This window comes from Tiliqua scincoides, chromosome 13 (assembly GCF_035046505.1).
Source record: "Tiliqua scincoides isolate rTilSci1 chromosome 13, rTilSci1.hap2, whole genome shotgun sequence".
NCBI lineage: Eukaryota > Metazoa > Chordata > Lepidosauria > Squamata > Scincidae > Tiliqua > Tiliqua scincoides.
Genome location: NC_089833.1, coordinates 14,777,011 through 14,795,508, shown reverse-complemented (window position 1 = coordinate 14,795,508; position 18,498 = coordinate 14,777,011). Strand labels below are relative to the sequence as shown.

The 18,498-nt window shown below is 40.1% G+C and overlaps 1 protein-coding gene across 1 annotated transcript in view; it reads right to left on the bottom strand.

The window, feature by feature from the left end:
• Nucleotides 1-18,498, bottom strand: part of SDK1 (sidekick cell adhesion molecule 1) — a 478,937-nt gene that overhangs the window by 363,499 nt on the left and 96,940 nt on the right. The window contains exons 3-4 of the mRNA XM_066640872.1: nt 13,346-13,452; nt 6,870-7,017 (exon numbers count right to left, since the gene is read on the bottom strand). Of these exons, the coding sequence (XP_066496969.1) occupies nt 6,870-7,017; nt 13,346-13,452 (255 nt within the window). The remainder of the gene's footprint in view (nt 1-6,869; nt 7,018-13,345; nt 13,453-18,498) is intronic.

Here is an 18,498-nt window from a genome sequence, read left to right as displayed (position 1 = left end):
TGGGGTTTCAGTTGCAGTCTCTTCCTGCCCTACCTGAAGATGCGAGGAATTGAAACTTGGACCTTCTTCAAGCAAAGTAGGTGCTTTTTCACTGAACTACAGCTCCATCCTCAGGGAGCAGCTGGTGCTCCCAAAGCATGGTGTTGCATAGCTGCCATCAACCAGACTCCTTCCTGTTTCTGCCTATTCACCTTGTTCTGTACGGCAAAATATGACTCTAGTCATTTTTCTCACCTTCTTTTGTTGCAGCACGAAATACTTCCCATCAGTATATCATTTTTAAATTATTATTTTAGCGTTATTATTATTTTAAATAGTAATTAAGAATATAAAACCGCAGTAAAGTACGGCTTTGCAACAAAGAACAAAAAATACAGTAGAACCTCTTTAAGTTTACCACCCAAAGGACTGGAGGAAATTGGTCAACATAGGGAGGTGGTCAACATATGGGGAAAAAAGGCGTTCAAATATTATCATGTTTAGCTCCCAGGACAACAAATGCAAGGCCAAGTTATTATTTAGACTGGATTTTTAAAAAGTTTTATTGCAAATATCAATGAGAATTGATCCTCTTGTGATGCTTACTATTTATATCATCTATATCTATATCAAGAGACAGAGAATAAACAGTCCACAATCAGTGTTTAAAAAAAAACCCTGAAAATTCATAAGCTTAAAAAAAATTGTAAGTTAAAAAAAAAATACTTGGTTTCATAGCAGACAGCCAGACCAATTCTATCCCTAGCCCCAACAGCTAAAAAAACAAAAGAACACTTTTTTACTTAGGCTGCCTGGCCTCCACTGGGTTTCCTCAGATTCAATAAATGCCAAAAGGTGTTTGATAAGGTCCCTCACTCAAAGCTGTTGAGAAAACTCCACAGTCAGGGAATAAGAGGACAGGTCCTCTCATGAATTGGGAACTGGTTGAGGACCAGGAAACAGAGAGTGGGTGTCAATGGGCAACTGACAAAAAAAGTGGAGAGAGGTGGAAAGTGGAGTGTCTCAAGGATCTGTCCTGGGACTGGTGCTTTTCAACATCTTCATAAATGACCTGGAAACAGGAATAAGCAGGAAGGTGGACAAGTTTGTGGATGACACTAAACTTTTCTGAGTAGTGAAGACCAGAAGGGATTGTGAAGTGCTCCAGAAGGATCTCTCCAAACCGGGAGAATAGGCAGCAAAATAGCAGTTGTGTTTCAATATAAGTGCACTGGTGATGGGAACCAAAGTGAATGGACAGTGGCTTCACTATGCACAAGCAGTATCGCGTTCAGTGGGGAACTTACGGAAGGTAAATTAATACTCTGTGCAATGGTCGAAGTGGTCAAGATACAACTTACGGAGGTGGTCAATATAGAGAGGTTGGTCCCCCATCATGTATATACAGTGTCTGTCCATGCTGTGAAAATTAGGTCAACTTAAGGAGGTGGTCATTATAGAGAGGTGGTCAACTATGGAGGTTCTACTGTATATAATTCAATGTAAAGAAGAGATGAAAGTAAAACTACAGTGAGATCCCAAAGAGGGAGAAAGTCAATAATAAAATATTCTAACTGAAAGTAAATTCTCAACAAATGCTATTGATTATCATACAAAGAGAGAGGCTAAATTCATTTCATACCTAAAAGATTAGCAAGTGACCACCTCATGACTTATTTAAAACCAGGACTGAGACATATCAAAATGTGCTGAAGCAACTCAATAAAGGGCTTAAAAAAACATGTAATGAAGAGAGCAAACCTCAAACTAAATTGGATTACAACATTCCTGGCACAGAACATGTAAGCACTGTATCACAGTTGAGCAGGGGAAGTGGTTGCAACAGCTGTTGAATTAGAAAATCCTCAACAAAAGCAGCAAGCACCAAAAGGATGAAAGCAATGGCAGAGTATTTACTGTATATAGATAAAAGGAGTGAGAAAAGTATGTATTATGCTTCTTTACAGCAAAGAGACACACACAAATATCTTCTAGATAAAGTCTTCAGAAGACTTAAGTTGTGCTCCAGTCTTCAGAGCGTTGCAACAGCAAGCCCCAAGGAAATCCTTAATGATCAGGCACAGGGCATATTAAAAGACTTATTAAAGAGTGATAGGAGAGAGAGGCTTCTAAAGAAATGACTGCCAAACCACTAAAATGGAACAATGAACATTCCAAAACAGTTCAATGCTAACTTGAATAAATGAGTTAAGATGCTGGATTTGCACCTCGGTAACCTTCACCTCACTCCACTTCTTTCGAGAACAATCTTGATGTGGCAATGGGAGCGCTTAAATGAGCACAATTAAAGAAACTGCAAACAAAACATATCTGTAGAACCACACAACAGGAGAACTCATGGATTGACTTTGCTAAGGAAAATATTTACGCATCAAATACAGATTCACCCAGAGTTCAGCATTAAAAGAAGCCAAAACAAATGAGTAGCAGAGCCCTAAAAGGGGAGGTAAAAAAATCCACTCTCCAATCAAGTTATCCAGGAACTGTTGATCAGTTAGCTCAGTTGCTAAGCTCAGATGCTAAAAAAGGAAAGATCAGGATGCAGCAATGATCGTATGAACTATTTGCCTATGGAACACAGCCGAATGCTTTCTACATATTTATCCACGCATACTTATTCAACAGATGATTACCTGGCATTCATTGAGATGCAGTCGAACTGCTTCCATGCAAACATAGTGTGTTTGAGGTGATGTCAAATGATATAAAAGCCCTATCTGAGGTGCTTAAGCTATGGAGACTTTCACACATGTTTGCATTTGATTTGCATTCGATACAGTGTTTGATTACTGAATAATGAACATATATGTGTCAACTCAGCCCGAGTCCTGTTGTTGGATGGGTATAACATTATTCCTCAATATCCACTGGAAGAGATGAAGTAATGCTTGTACTTCAGTTCTCTTTTTCTTTAGGTCTTCAAAGATACTGCCCTAGCTACATTCATAGAGCAAACTGAGCATATGAGGATCAGATGTGATACAGGAGATGTTCAGATCCCCTATATCTTTTTACAGTCAATCTTGTTATCCACTGAGGTTAGGTTCCTGGAAAAACCAGCGGATACTAAATCCGCAGCTAGGGAATCACTGATCCTACCAGATCAATGGGGTTGGGGGAGGGGTAATTAACTTGCCAGCTGCAGAGACACTCATAACACCAACAGATACCCTCAGAATGTCCATAGGAAGCTTCAAAATGGCACAGGATGGTTTCTCCACACCATTTTGAAACTTCCCACAACCATTTTAAAGTTATTAGCGGGTGCCATTTTGAAGCTCTCCACTGTATTCTGAGGGTCTCCTCTGGCATTCTGAATGCAGTGGAGACCTTCAGATGACATGGACAGTTTTAAAATGGTGCCTGCGAATAGTGTGGAGACATTGAAAGTGGCTCTGTCAATAGCTTCAGGATGCCAGGGGATGGTGTGGAGACCTTAAGAATGCCATGGATATCTGAGAACAAACCACAAACACAACAAGGTAAGTGACACTCCTGCTCTCCGAGCGAATCTACAGGTAGCAAGGATGGACTGTATTTTGCTAAAACCACTCATTTGAATTGGGACAATAGACCTGTCCCAAGGAAGTGAAGGTTTACTCTTCCACCCTGATGTAGCCCTAGTCAAAATCTCTCCCACTCCCCACAAAAGCTGTTACAGCTGCAATAGGGAAATAATGAAAGTACAATACAAATACTATTGCATTGGTTTTTTCCCCCTTTTGACTCAGCTATTCATGGAATTCTATGGCTAATAGCAACCACATGCATGATTTGGATTGGGTCTGTGGTTTGAGCAGAAGGGTGGGAGCCTCCTCTTCTAGTGTGGTGGAATTCAAATTGGGGCCTAATAGAGCTTCTTTTAGCAAGCAAAGACATTGGTAGGGCCATTCACAATCTCCCACGCTGCATGTAGCTTTGGCATGAAAGTGCAACACAGCTGATACTTTTTTTGAAGAATCAGTCAGAAATTAGGTAACAGTAACTTATTTCTATGTATTTATGTAAATGTTGTTGTTGTTGTTGTTGTTGTTGTTGTTGATAATAATAATAATAATAATAATAATAATAATAATAATAATAATAATAATTTCCAGCACTAACAGACAATCTCTCTGAACACCATGGCTGACAACAGAATGCATTCATTGGCAATTGACAATGCTACACGATTACTCATTTGTGAATTCCAGTACATATACATTAATTTTCGGTTCTTACTGTTCAATGAAATTGCATGTTTTTTTTTCAAAAGAAAACTCCCTCCTAGCAGTTACTGCAGTTTCATATACACGCAGAGCAGAATGCCCCTCTTGTGAAGAAAGGTGAAAACTCATCTCTCTCCTGAATCATAATCATTTTTTGACCCAGCCTAAGTAACTGACAGTTCTTAACATAATGACCCACGAAGAAGACTATGAAATTGGTCTATTATCTCTGCTTATCACAAGTTCTGGGTGTCTCTCTCTGGTAGAACTGGAAACCATCTTAAGGTGTCAATAGTAACCATTAGAGAGGATAAAGAAGAATGAACAATGCTATTTGCAAAAATACCTCCAAAATAAGAGTGATGGGGGAATGTGTCAAGAACTATCATGATGGGTTCTCTTGCACTATGTTCTTTTTTAAAAACAAATCAGGATGGGAATAGGAGTCCTTAATTTTCACTTTACAAATTCTACAGATGCAGTTTTATGTTCAGAAATGAACATAAAAGGTTACACCTGATAGACCTCTGCCTGTCTTACAGACATCAATGGAGCAAAGTCTCTTTGAGGACAGAAGTTTTAAGCCTATCTTACACAGAAACGTTAACATAAGAGGAAAAATTTAAAATGATGATTTAAATTGTAAATTAACGAGCTCTAGCTGCTTTAAAACTTCAAGGTTAGTCTCAGAATACTGCCAACAAGGGCAAATTAAACAAGCTTCACACTGACCATTGCAGAATGTTATATTTTCATAATTTGATACGTTCTCATTCTAACCTTTACATTCCTGCAGTAGTGGCAAACCTCGTAACCACATCCAGCTTTCACTGTCTTGCTCTTTAGTCGTTTGATCTGAAATAGCTCTTGCTCTATATATTCAATAGCACCAAATCATTAATGCACAGTTAAAGCAAAAATATCCATTGAACTTAAAAAGGAAGGATAGGGAAAAGTAAAATTCCTCTATCATTAACAAGACGGACATGTCATCCCTGATGCAAGACATGAAATGCAATTGCATCACAATTGGGACAGGTTTGAGTTTCAAGTGCTGGCTTTTTTATTTTGGGGCAAGGGAGAGCAACAGTCCCTATTCCAGAACATATCAGCATAGCATCCCTCAAGTGGTGCCATTCTGGTGATTCTTTTGAGATTATTAGCTCTTTCAAAGCAAGGGGTCATTTTTTAAAAATTCCTTTTGCTATGGAAACTGCTTTGTGAAGTTCTTTTTCATTTAAAAATAATACATGAACACCCTTAAAACTAATCATTCTAACATAAGAAGAGCTCTGCTGGATCAGGCCAAAGGCCCATCTAGTCCAGCTTCCTGTATCTCACAGTGGCCCACCAGATGCCTTCAGGAGCACACAAGGCAACAAGTTACCTACATCCTGCTGCCATTCCCTTGCACCTGGTCTTCTGAGGTAGCCTATTTCGAAAACCAGGCGGTTGCACCAAACCCATCACAGCTTGTAACTTGACTCGTCTTCTAGAAATCTGTTTATTCCCCTTTTAAAGGCTTCTAGGCCAGACACCATCACCACATTCTGTAGCAAGGAGTTCCACAGTCTAATTACATGCTGGGTAAAGAAATATTTTCTTTTGTCTGTTCTAAAACTCCCAACACTCAATTTTAGGGGTGTGCTCTGGTTCTGGAGTTGTGTGAGAGGGGAAAAAAATCCCTGTATTTACTCTGTCCATCCCCTGCATCATTTTGTATGTCTCGATCATTCCCCCCCCCCCCCGGCACCTTTTTTCTAAAGAGCCACAAAAGCCAAAGCTTTTCCTCATAAGGGATGTGCCTCAGCCCAGTACTCATTTTGGTCACTCTTTTCTGCATCTTTTCTAGTTCTACTATGTCCTCTGGTTGCCACTTCGGATGTGGCAATATTCCAGATGTGACCTTACCATCAATTGTACTATGCTATTATAATATTGGCTGTTTTCCCCACAACATTATTGTGGGCAACATACTTGCCCACAACATTATTGATGATCCATTAATTGCTTACTAAATCATATAAAGGGATGCTTGGAAGGGAGAAATATGCTTTAAAAATACCCTAATTAACAGAAAAGGTAAAGTTTGGTTAAATTCTGTCTGGCATTTTTAATGTGTTGTAGACTGAGAGAATGTGTATACCTAGAGACAATGTTTAGGTAATCAGAGCACAACCATTTCACTATGAATGGGTGAATTGCTAATTAGGCCAAAGGAAATAAAACTGTCATTGCAGGATAAAAGGGTATAAAAAAAACAAACACTAATTGCCACTTCATTGTCAGACAACACAGTATCACATAGCTCAAAAAACTCATTTATTTGTAAATACCAAAAATCATCAAGTCAGTGCATTCAGAGAAACACCAATTCAAGGGTGTGCCTCTGCTTTTCTAAAAGCATTCCAGGACAGTGGATTCAGAGGGAAGGATTTGGCCTAATGCAGCAAAGCAGATCAAAATATTATTGTCACATGAATTATTCTGATGAACTGTTTTAAGGATTTTAGAACCAGCCCTAAACCAGCCATCTATCTCAAACAAGGGATGCATTAGCTTGCTTTATTATCTTTAAACTTTAATTAGGGTGCTTAAAATGTAAGCTGCGTTATCAAGTGCAATTAGTCATATTTCAAACAGTAATTGATTTTAACTTACATTCTGCTGCTTGGAATAATCTTGTGCCCATCTCTGAACCAAGTCACTTGCGGTCTGGGGTAGCTTGTGATAAGCGGGAAGTTTAGAACAGTGGCCTGCCCTTGAGACACGGTTTTTTTCTGGTCTACATCCAGGAAATTCCCCATATCTGCAGAGAAAAGTTAGAATTTTCAGAAGTTTCATCTTCTGCACATGAGGTTATTTTTTTAGGGGTCATAGAGAAGAATAATTATGTTTTATAGCAGTCATTGGCATTGCTGTAATTAAGCAGGAAGATATAACAGACCTTGTGGTAGTGCTGATGAGTGCAGGTTTGGGGATGTGTAGCGAGGCATGAGGCAAAGCCCAGTGACACTAGGACACCCAAGAAGTGTCTCAGTCAGCACTACTGAGCACTCTCATTTCCTAGGGTAGGCAATTGGCTTTCCCCCCAATTGGAAATTGACATATATAACAGTAAATGAACTTCTGGTCTATAAATTTACAATACATAAAAACACTCCAAAGAGCATGTAAACAAGGTAGTTTTAGCTTACAATTCTAAGATGGCTTTTCCATTGTGAATTTGGGCAGGTAAAGGAAACTAAGACCATTTTGTTTATTCAATATAACACTTTCTATCTTCCTATTTCACCATAAAAAGTCCTCAAGTTGTTGATGTTAAACTTAATATCACATCAATATATACAATTCAAAAACAAAATATTACGAAAGGTGAAATACAAGTGGAAATGAAACCAGCAGTACATTAATGCAGCAGAATAATGGTGCAAACCTACGTATACACGGAAGTAAGCCCCACTGTATTCAATGGGACTTACAGATATGTGTGCATAGGAATGCAGGCTAAAACTGATAAAAACACTAATAGTTCAGAAGCAGGGGTCTCCAAAACCCGGCCCGGGGGCCAGAAGCGGCCCACAGCCAGCCTCTTTCCGGCTGGCGGCCAACCTCTTGTCTCCTGAAAGCCTCTGGCCCAGTCAGCTGAACATGATCAGAACTGTGCTCTGATTGTGTCTGGAGGGTGTTCTGAGGGCCAGAGAGGTGGAATGAATGAGCCCATTCATTCATTTATTCACTCATCTAAGTTCCATCTCTAATTTATGTATTTAAATTTTAGATTTAAAATTTTTGTCCGGCCCTCCACACCATGCCAGATATTTGATGCTACCCTCTGGCCAAAAAGTTTAGAGACCCCTGGTTCAGAGGAATAGGAGGGATTTAGCTTAGCATCTAAATTATAATGGTACCACAGGAACTTCCCTCAGGAGAAAATGCCAAAGGGGATGTCATTACATAAAACACCCTTTCTCCAGTAGACACCTAACTTACTGTAGATATTCAGGTATAGTATATGAAATTTTTGCCAAGTAATCAAGCTCCAGTTATCACTTGCCTTATCTCCGGGTCAATCAGAGGGCAGAGCCTTTCAACTCTGAAAAGCGTCTTTCTCAGCTGAGCTGTTGCTCAGCTCAGGCAGGCACCTCATTAGTTGCTATAGTTACTTTCCTGGGACATTCCAGCCAAAGGTAACCTTTTATTCTCCTTCCTTCTGCTGCAGCCTGGTTCTGCTTTGCAAATGCTTGCAAAACAGGTCTGTTTTTTGAAACACCAGGATGGGACCCTCCTTCCCAGGCTACAATTCAGTGCACTCTTATTACTTAAGAATAACACTCATGGAAAGCAGTGGGTCTACTTCTGAGTAAAAAGGGTTGCAAATATCTCATCTCTTTGCTGTGAATTGAATTGCACACTCTCAGTTATGTGTTATAAGTTATATGTTGTATGTAGAGCTTCTGGCTTAACACAAATGACACCTTAAAGGTGTCTTTGATTCATAGTTCTCCTCATGTCCACCTTAAAGGTGGATTTGATTCATGGATCTCCTGCAGTGGTTCCCAACCATTTTCACTTGCATATCCCTTGGCAGCCCATTTCCATAAATTGTACCCTTTATAATACAAGCCCTCATCTCCTCTCTATGAAAACCCAGACTTCATGTATTTATCACATATTTTCTCTTTTCATCTGTTTGAAGAACAGAAGACCCTGCCTTTGCACTGTTTTGCACCCGAAGCGTGCTGAGAAATTCTGGGTGATTGATCACTTTCCATATTATGTTTCAGCTTCTTTACGGTGCTGGTTTCAATCACTGGTTCATACATGAATTGATGACCAAAAACTAGCTATTGGGTGCGGCTTTCACAGTCAACTAGCTACCTCCCTCCCTGCCTTGCAAGGCATTCTGGAGCACGGCCTGCCTTTTTCTGCCATTATTCCATTCTTTTTTAAGTACCCCTAAAGGTCCTGTTGAGTGTCCCTGGGAGTACGTGAATACCAGGTTGGGAACCACTGTTTAACTGGTACGTAGTTTACAGTGCACTTACTCTGATAGTGTTTACAAAAAGGTGGTGAAGATCAGAATTTAAAAAAGAATCTTATGATCTTTTACTATGTTTTTAATAAATTAGAGACTACAGTTCTTAGGTAACAATTAGTGGTAGGTTATTTTTCAGGATCTGGCCTTGGGTAAAATCAGACAAAACTATAGTCAGACACCCCCCCCCTAAGTTTAACCCCTATCCGAGGGTCATAGAAAATTCCATGATTGTTGGCTCAAAACCTGCCCTTATCTGTGAGGTTGACTTATATGCAGGTGCCTGCGGTGCTTCTAAGGGTGAAAAGATCCAGAGTAATCTATCAAGATCTTAACTGCTGCCTAGGTTCATGTGGGAGAAGGGGATTCTTCAGATACCCCAATTCCAATTTAGTAATTTATGAGTAATTATCAGCACCCCAAATTTTGCCCATAAACACAAGAAGAGTCCTCCTGGATCAGGCCAAAGGCCCATCTAGTTCAACTTCCTGGATCTCACGGTGGCCTACCAGATGTCTCAGGGAGTACACAAGACAACAAGATACCTGCATCCTGTTGTCATTCCCTTGCACCTGGCCTTCTAAGGTAGCCTGTTTCTAGAACCTGGAGTTGCATATACCCATTATGCAAGAAGCCAGTGCAGATCTTTCTGTATCAGCACAATGTGATGACTGAAGTGATCTCCCATTAACAACCTCTCTGTTCTATTCTGAACAAGCAGAAGCACTGAACATTGGAGGTATCAAACATGCAAGTTACCAAAGTATTGATAACTGAGAACAGATCAAAGGCCCACTGGCACACCAAGCTGGCAAAACCTGCTTCAAGTTCCAGATACTCTGACTGCACACATGGTTGCAAAACAAGAGGGCAAGGTCAGACTCTGGATAGAGTATGCATAATTGGTGAGGGCCAAAGACATGTGTCTAGTAAACAGGGCAAAAGAATGGCTAAAGGGGTTGGGAAATTGACCAAGTGCGTGTTTAGAAGGAAGGTGGAAATGGGTGGGCTCCATATACCATAGAGAAGGTACTTGCTTAAAGCTCATGGTCATTGTCTAGATCCCTAGACCATGAAAAGGATTCTGAAGCCGGGCCTGTTTTTATTCAGGCCTGTGAGTATGCATATTTGGTTTGATTTAAGACACAAGAAAAACTGAGGAAAATCAAGGAGTCTGTCCCATGACCTCGCTGCTCTCATTCAATGTAGCAAAAAGACAAAAAACCCATAATCTAAGTATAAAAGATCTAACTAGCCATTTAAGCAGTAGGAAAAAATAAAGCCCAATTTTAAATTGGGCTTTAATCATCAGTGTGATTTTTCCATGCTCCAAAATAATTAACACTGTATGATTCATAGAAGTCCATATCTTTTGTTTACAACTGTAATCAGATTACCTACTTAAAAAGAAGTATTGAACCATGCAAGTAGTTCTAATTAACCTTGTTGTTACATGATCAGTTTGGCTTCTATAATTTCGGCTTTTTCTAATTAAGAATTGCTTCACAATTCTTATGCAACCCCTCTTTGCATTAATTTATAACTCAACTAATTATTTCTGAGCAAAATTCCTCTGCCATAAAAGCATTGAAGTTAGTTATGCTTTTCCAGGTATGCTGTGATTTTAAAGATATTTTACAGATCTTATATTGCAATAACAACTACCACCTGGCTGCCAACATCCAGGTTAAATGTGGGAGCAGAATGGATTTCTTGAATCCCAGTTAAGGCTCAACTACCACTGAAGACATAAGAGTGGGCAGGGGCTCTCTTGGCACTTGAGGCAGAACATCAAATGCTCCCAGCTGCTGCCTCTGCTCCTCCTCTTGCTCCCTAATTTTGGAGGGAAACAGAGTAGAAGAGGAAACATGGAGAAGAGGAGACACTCTAGCTCACTACTCTTCTCACCTCCACACTTCCTCTTCTGCTCTATTCCTCTCTTCTTTTTTTCAAATCCATCAAGTGAAGGAGGAAGAGCAGTGGAGAGAGGAGGCAATTCTTTAAGGCATAGAGAAGCTGACCCTGTTGGTACGAATGTCTTAATCATGGTTAAGCCATCAGGAGCAGGCTCTGAAGTTGGTTACAAATCAAGAGAAAATCCATTAGTAGTGTTTAATGCTGAGACTGATGGCATGCTAAATTGAGGTTAAGGGCAGACACAGAATTCACACTCCAAAAGGTAGGGAAGGAGCAGTCAGTCTCTTAAAAGTATCCCTATTACCCCTGCACTAACTCCATTCAATGTTGGTTAAGTCTTCAAGCCTACACACACTTAACTGAAAATGGAATGTACACAGTGGGATGTACTTCTGAGGAAACTTGTATAGGAATGTGCTGCACTTCTCTTACAATATTTCACAGCCCTATCAACTTTTTTTAACTAGGCTCTATTACATGATGCTCACAAAACGGATACGTAAACAAGGAGTAGCTGGAAGAGTTAATTCCTGCTTGGCCAATTTGCACAGAATTACGTATTGTTATGCTTGATGCTAATATTAAACTGCAGGGGGAAAAAATACATTCAGCACATTTTCCTCATGATAACTCTCTCCTCCATTTAATCACTTCCTTGTAAATGGTCATGTCTAATAAAGAATTCCGTTCACCCACTTCATCTTCCTGTCATTTATCAAATGACAGGCACTGTTGCTGACCTTCCAGTTAAGTGACCTGAGGAACAATAATCAAAGTCTCAGACAGAGACGTGTGGGGTATAAACAAATAGCAGAACTTCAGATGCGTGTGAGATTTCTACTTGTCATATATCTGCAGGCAGTTAACTATATGAAACAGCTGGGTAGGGCTTCCCACTTACAGACCAAATTTAAGCTGATTGACAGCACCAGAGTGCCCCTTCTACTCTTCTCAAGTCAGGAAACCAACTGCGGAGACATAAATTTGCCCTATGAAATAATTTAATGAAAAGTCTTCCGTTTCAAAATTCCCATATAGCAACAAAGCTTAATGCAAAGAAGCTCTACATAATTCTACGTAACAGCGCCAGAATGGGGGGGGCAGAATGGGGGGGAGAAACCACATGGATGTAACAGTATCAATTATGTTTTCAGGATTTTAACTCCAAACTGATTATGAGATCAGTTGTATCTTGCAATTCAAGTCAGGTAACTTGGCATCCGTAGTTGAAAAAACCAATACATATACCCAAAGAAAGTCATGCATTAAATCAGAGGACAAGTTTCACAGTTTATACTATCCAAGATTTGGATGCACACGCTTTGTAGGAGTTGGCTCAATTGAACTTGAAGCATTTGGTCTGAGGGGTGTTTGGCTATCAACTAACCCATTTTTTTGGGTGCAAGAATGTGGAATTTAAACTTGATTCTTCCTGTAGCTCCTTTTAACATGCATTCTTATCAATTTCACTGGCTGCATTCCTATACAGGTGGGACCTCAGTATCCATTGATTTGGTATCTATTGATACCAAGGACCACCTTTAAGTGCCTTGCAACAAAGAAAAAACACCAAAATCCAATTTCCTACTTTCACATGTTTTTATTCTATTAGAGTCCATTATTCACCCCATCTAGTGGCTGAATGCAGTATAGTATCTATACCAAAGCATTCTGGGGTGACAACAGAAGCCAGAAACCTGGAAGCGTGTCTTAAAAGTTATTTTTCCACTGATTTTTTTAAAATCTTCTGGGATTTCTGGAACAGAACCCCCATGGATAACGAGGCATGAGCTATATACATTTTCCTGTGGGTAAGCTCTCCTGAACACAATGGGACCTATTTCTGAGATCTGCATACCTTGGTGTGGATGGTCATTTCGTGGTATTCAGGAGACTGTGAGAAGCTATAAGAAATAAGCAGTGATCTTGCCACATCGTTGAGTGGAACAACTGGTTTCATTGCCCATTATATAGCTTTGAATAATGGTAAGGAACAATAATCAGATAGTACTAGAAATCCCATGCTCAAGGTATGAAACTGGTACAACTTTATCTCCTTTCAGATAAAGTTGTACAGATCTCCAGTAATGGGCAAACTAATGACTGTATAATATTGTAACACATAACCAATTTCATTGGGATTTTGTCAGGAAATATTGGTATAAATGTTGTTCATACATACATGCCACTTGAACTTCTGATTTTTTTTGCATGAGTGCCCCCATTCTGTTCCTTACAACACACTGATAAAAGCCAGCATCAGATCTTTGTAAGGATGGGATAACGTACCTGCAAGACACAAAGAAAATTGCAACATAAAATAAGTGTAATATATGTTCTTAAAAACAGCTGAAGTCTTAAGAAGGGTATCTCTCAGCCACTCCAAAACTAAGCTGTTTTCACCAATCTCTTCTAATATACACTCTACTTCCTATTCTCATGACCATCAGTGGATAAATGGCTTTTATCTTCATTTCTTCTGTGATTCTCTACTATGCTGTATCCAGTGTAGGATGCAAAAAACAAAACAAAACACAATTTAAATAAATCACACAGCATTTCTTCTTTGAGCCATTTAAGAATAATTGAATTCCACATTTTTCCTAAAATTATTAGATGTATTTGAACATTTTTATACCACTCAATATTCCTTCATCAACAAGTCAGGAAAAAAGACAGCTAATTTCTTGCCTGCGGTGACAAAAACAAAAACAAACATCTAAGCAATGATATTGGGAAAGATGTTTGGCAACATAAAATACTTTCTTCTGAAAACTCTTTTCTAAATGACATATTGTAATAAACTCATACAAGTACTGGTGGAGAGGTGCATTATATATTGTAAGAATAACTAGCAGACATTCATCATGGCAAATACGGTCCTCCCTTTCCAGTAAGCTCTCACAACCCTTGACAGTTTCTTACTTCTTCACCTTGTCTCCCTCCTAGTTTGTGTACAAACAATGGCTTTTTAGTGATATGGAGGTGGTTTTGCAAAGACTTCACTGCTGGAACTTGTGATCATTTTTTTGTATCCAGCCTTGGTCTTTGATAAAAAGTGTTTTTGACCATTTTCATGGCACTGGTATGCTGGAAATTCTGAAATTAGCTAAGTAGAAATGCCCAATTTTGAAATCCCCCCCCATTTTGCCACTCCATTCATGAATGATGAATTGAAAGGGTCTCATTTACAAGATTTGGAAGGGACAAAAAAAGCAGGGGGAAAGAGCGTTATAAAATGCTCAGATCAGCCCTAAACATATCAAATAGGTGCAAGGATGGGATCTTAGCCACAGAAGCACTCAAGTTATGCCCTAGCATACATGCACATTACAGGCTTACTCAGCAATATCTATTTCCTTCTTTAACCATTTAGAACAGGGGTGCCCAAACCCCGGCCCACGGGCCACTTGCGGCCCACTGCGGGTCCCCATCCGGCCCCCAAGGGGTCCCCCCACCTCCAATGGGCACCCAGCCCTCACCCCAGCTCGCACTGGCCCGCCGCGCGAGCTTGATGCCTTGCTTTCCCTTGCTGCCACTGAGCTCGGTGGCAGCGAAGGAAAGACCAGCCCAGCCGGCGTACAGGGCCTTTTATAGTGGGAAGGTAACGTGAGACTTGCACGTCTCGCATTACTTCCCATTATAAAAGATGCTGTGCACTTGCCTGCTGGTCTCTTCTTTCTTGCCCATGGGCTGGGCTGGGCTGGGATCAGTTCCCTTTGGCTCTGCTCCCCTCCCCTCCCCTCCCCTCCTGCAACCTGAGCCAGGGGAGAGAGAGAGAGATCACAAGGGAGGGAAGCCCAGCCCAGCTTGCAGCATGTCTCCCTCCCAAGGAAGGGAGGGAGGGAAGGGGGGCTGGAACCAGCCGGCCAGGCAGGCAGTAGTAGCAGCAGCAGCACATGGGCAAGCAGGCAGGCAGCCCAAGCAGACGGAGGGCGAGGGGGCAGGTGAGCAAGCGGGTATGTGAAAGTATGAAAGATCCCCCCTCCATTTGTGTGTGTGTGAATGGGATCATAAACTAGCATGAAGATCCCCCCTTCTTAGGGTGAATGTGATCATAAACTGGCATGAAGATCCCCCCTTCTTAGGGTGAATGTGATCATAAACTGGATTGAATTCATTCATCCATTGTCCATCTCTAATATATTCATTTATGTAAATTTATTCAAATTTGAAATGTAAATTGATTCATAAATGTAAATGTAAAACAGAGAGATGTTGTGGCCCTCCTGCCAAAAACTTTGAGCACCCCTGATTTAGAAGGAATATATGCACAAAATACTTAATGCTCCCAAGTCACAGTCTAGTCACAACTGCTGTATATTCAGCATACAAGTGGAGCCCATTTATCTGCAGATCTGGCTCAATGCAGGTCCTCCTTCAACAGCTTTAGAGCAGCATTTCTCAAATTGTGGATCATGATCTCCAATGGTGTGTTGCAACCTGTTATCTGGTAGGGCATGGGCATGCCACAACCAGGAAACTTCAGGGGAAAGGTGCAACCTAGAAGTTGTTTCTGGGTCACACCAGCATACAACCTGCTTCACTGGTCACACTACACTGTGTCATGCCCCAAACCACCTTATGGCTTCCTGGTCCAAAGTTAGAGGCACAACCCACCAGTGGGTCACAACATACAATTTGAGAAACGTGGCACAATGTGGGAATTGAAGTAGGTCACATACCATTTTATCTTGCCACTCCCTGGCCTCTGCAGGCCCCAGATCCACTGTGGATGAAGCAGTGGGAGTCAAGGTAAGGCGTCTCCCTGCTTTAGAATATACCTATATAGAGCTTTTAAGGGTTTAAATTTCTTCCTGTTCATTCTCAGTAAACCTTACAACATTTCTTATAAGTCAAAGACAGCATTCTTACCATATATGTATTATTAAATAATAATAGCTAACTCTGGCAGACTGGCTCATCAAATGTTATACAGTATTACTATGTACTTGCAGAGGTGAGATTTTAAATACATTTTAAATATTAATGAAATATTAATGAAACTTAAACTGCACTTGAAAAGGCCAAAGCACCTGGCGTTGGGATTGAAGGTATTATTCCATTCAGATGCTGCCTAAACTGAGCCCTGTTTAGCTTTGACAATGCAACAGCACCACACACTCTCAGGGCACTGTCTGGACCAAGGAGCCCTTGCTAGTGAAGTACAATATCTTTGAAAATTGCAAGAAAAGGGTTCTCCTAAGCATTAAATGCAAGCTTACCCCCCAAAAGCCAACAGTCTCTCTTTTACAGTGACAGAGGGATCATTTTGCATGCAAGACAGAAAAAGGCATTTTCATTGTCTGGATGCCAGAAGGGCACTTAAAGTTTCTGCAGATCTGAGCAAGTAATTTAGGAAAATGGACAATTTGTTTGGAGTGGAGCAGCCCGGAAGATACTGGCTGCTTAAGAAATCTACAACAGAAGATGGATTGTACATCAATAAATGAAAATATCAATGAAAACCATGGAAACAAGTCTTTTTTTGTTCTAGAACACAAACAATCATTTGGTTTCAATAAGGCTGCCATGGCTTAAGTGTTCAAAACCAAAACATGGTCTTCAAAAAGATATGCGTCTGAATCCATTCTATATTTTTAGATAGCATCACCAATTTGATTCAAAGAAAATATCAAGGCAATTGCCTGAATCCATCAATTCAACAGTACACATAAGCAGAGGCTCTGCATTTTCTTTGGTCCATTCATATTAAGGATGCTTGACATCCTAAATATATGGAAGAAAATATGACAGCTTCCTTTCAGGTAGAGCTCTGAGTTCTTATCACAGTCCACACTTGCGTCAACTCTTCTGTGATTTGATAAACATTTGTTTTAGTTGCCAGCTTGAACTGCAAAAACAGGAAGGGTTGGTGCATGTGCTTTGGTGGGTCACAAGTAACAAAGGCCTGATTTATGACTAATAGTATCAAGGGCAACATTGTACAAAGACTGCAGTTATTTTCTTTGTCACTGAATATGTTGTAGGGATTTCTGGATTTCTGGTTGCAACAAGAAACTTGCATTCAATTAAAAAATATACTGACAACCTGTAACACCCGCATTTACTATTTGTTTTTTCAGGAAGCAAACTACCTCCCACTGGAGCAGAGGTCAGCCAGGGCAGACATTGTTCAAGAGCCCACACTCATTGGTAGGTCCATCCAACTGAGCTGACCTTGAACGCTCAGTAGCAGTAGCACCTAGTGTAGCACTTAGTGTACTCATCAGGGAGCAGGCAGGGAACACCACTGTATACAGGGTTTCACCTCAGAACCTCCAGGAACCTGGAGCCACACTGCCTTTGAACCCATGATAACATTCTGATTACTTTTAACTGAACCGGAAGCTAGGTTTCCCATGCAGTCATTGATGTTTTGCAGAAATCCAGAAAGTACCATGCTGCCTGCTTACAAGAACAGATTGAGTCCAAATTTAGCAAGCCCAGTGCTATTCAACCAAAAACAAATATACTTCTAGCTGCATAATTTCGTCCTAATGAATAAATGTAATTCCCTGCATATAAATACAAAAGCATGCCGAGTGCATCTTGGTTAGTGGCAAGCAATTAAAAATAAATAATAGACCTGAAATATTCATAGTAACATGTTTTTATTGAAAATTTTGATTAGCTTTCCACACGCGTTCTGTATTAAAAGATAAATGCTTCAAGCATTCAAAACAAGTTAATCAAACTCTAAACAAAATAAATATGCCTTTCATCATGACCCAAGGAACTTATTATATTGTCACAACAAAAGTGCATAAAACAGTACCAAAATATGCTTTTTCTACATATTCCTATAGTAGCAATATGTAATAATATACTGCATCTTCATGCTATACATATTATAACATTCATTGTTATATGAATGTTCATTTTGCAAAATGCTATTTATAATTGCATTCTGAATTCTATTCTTCAAGCAGAAAATATCCACTCTCATTCTCTTTTCTCATCACCTTGTACCTTTCTGTAACTCCGGTTCTCCGGGTACCTACCTTCTCCAATACACCTCTCAAAATATCCTTGGCTTCCTTCAGTTTCTTTGCTGCTGATTGACTGCAGCAAGGCATGCCTTTGTTGATCAAGCTAACAATTGTGTTCACTCAAAATGACACACTTGCTTACTTCTGTAAATCAACCTGGTAGAGATCTTCACCCTAAAACTCATTTAGCATTTCAATTTTATACTTATAACAGTACACTGCGTAGAATGCACACAAGTGCTTTTTTAATATTCAATGAAATCTACAAACTTTGCTTCACCCTGACTCCCCCTCTCCAATTTAGGGCACAATCCCAAGCCCTTATGTCCGTGCTTTCCAGCAC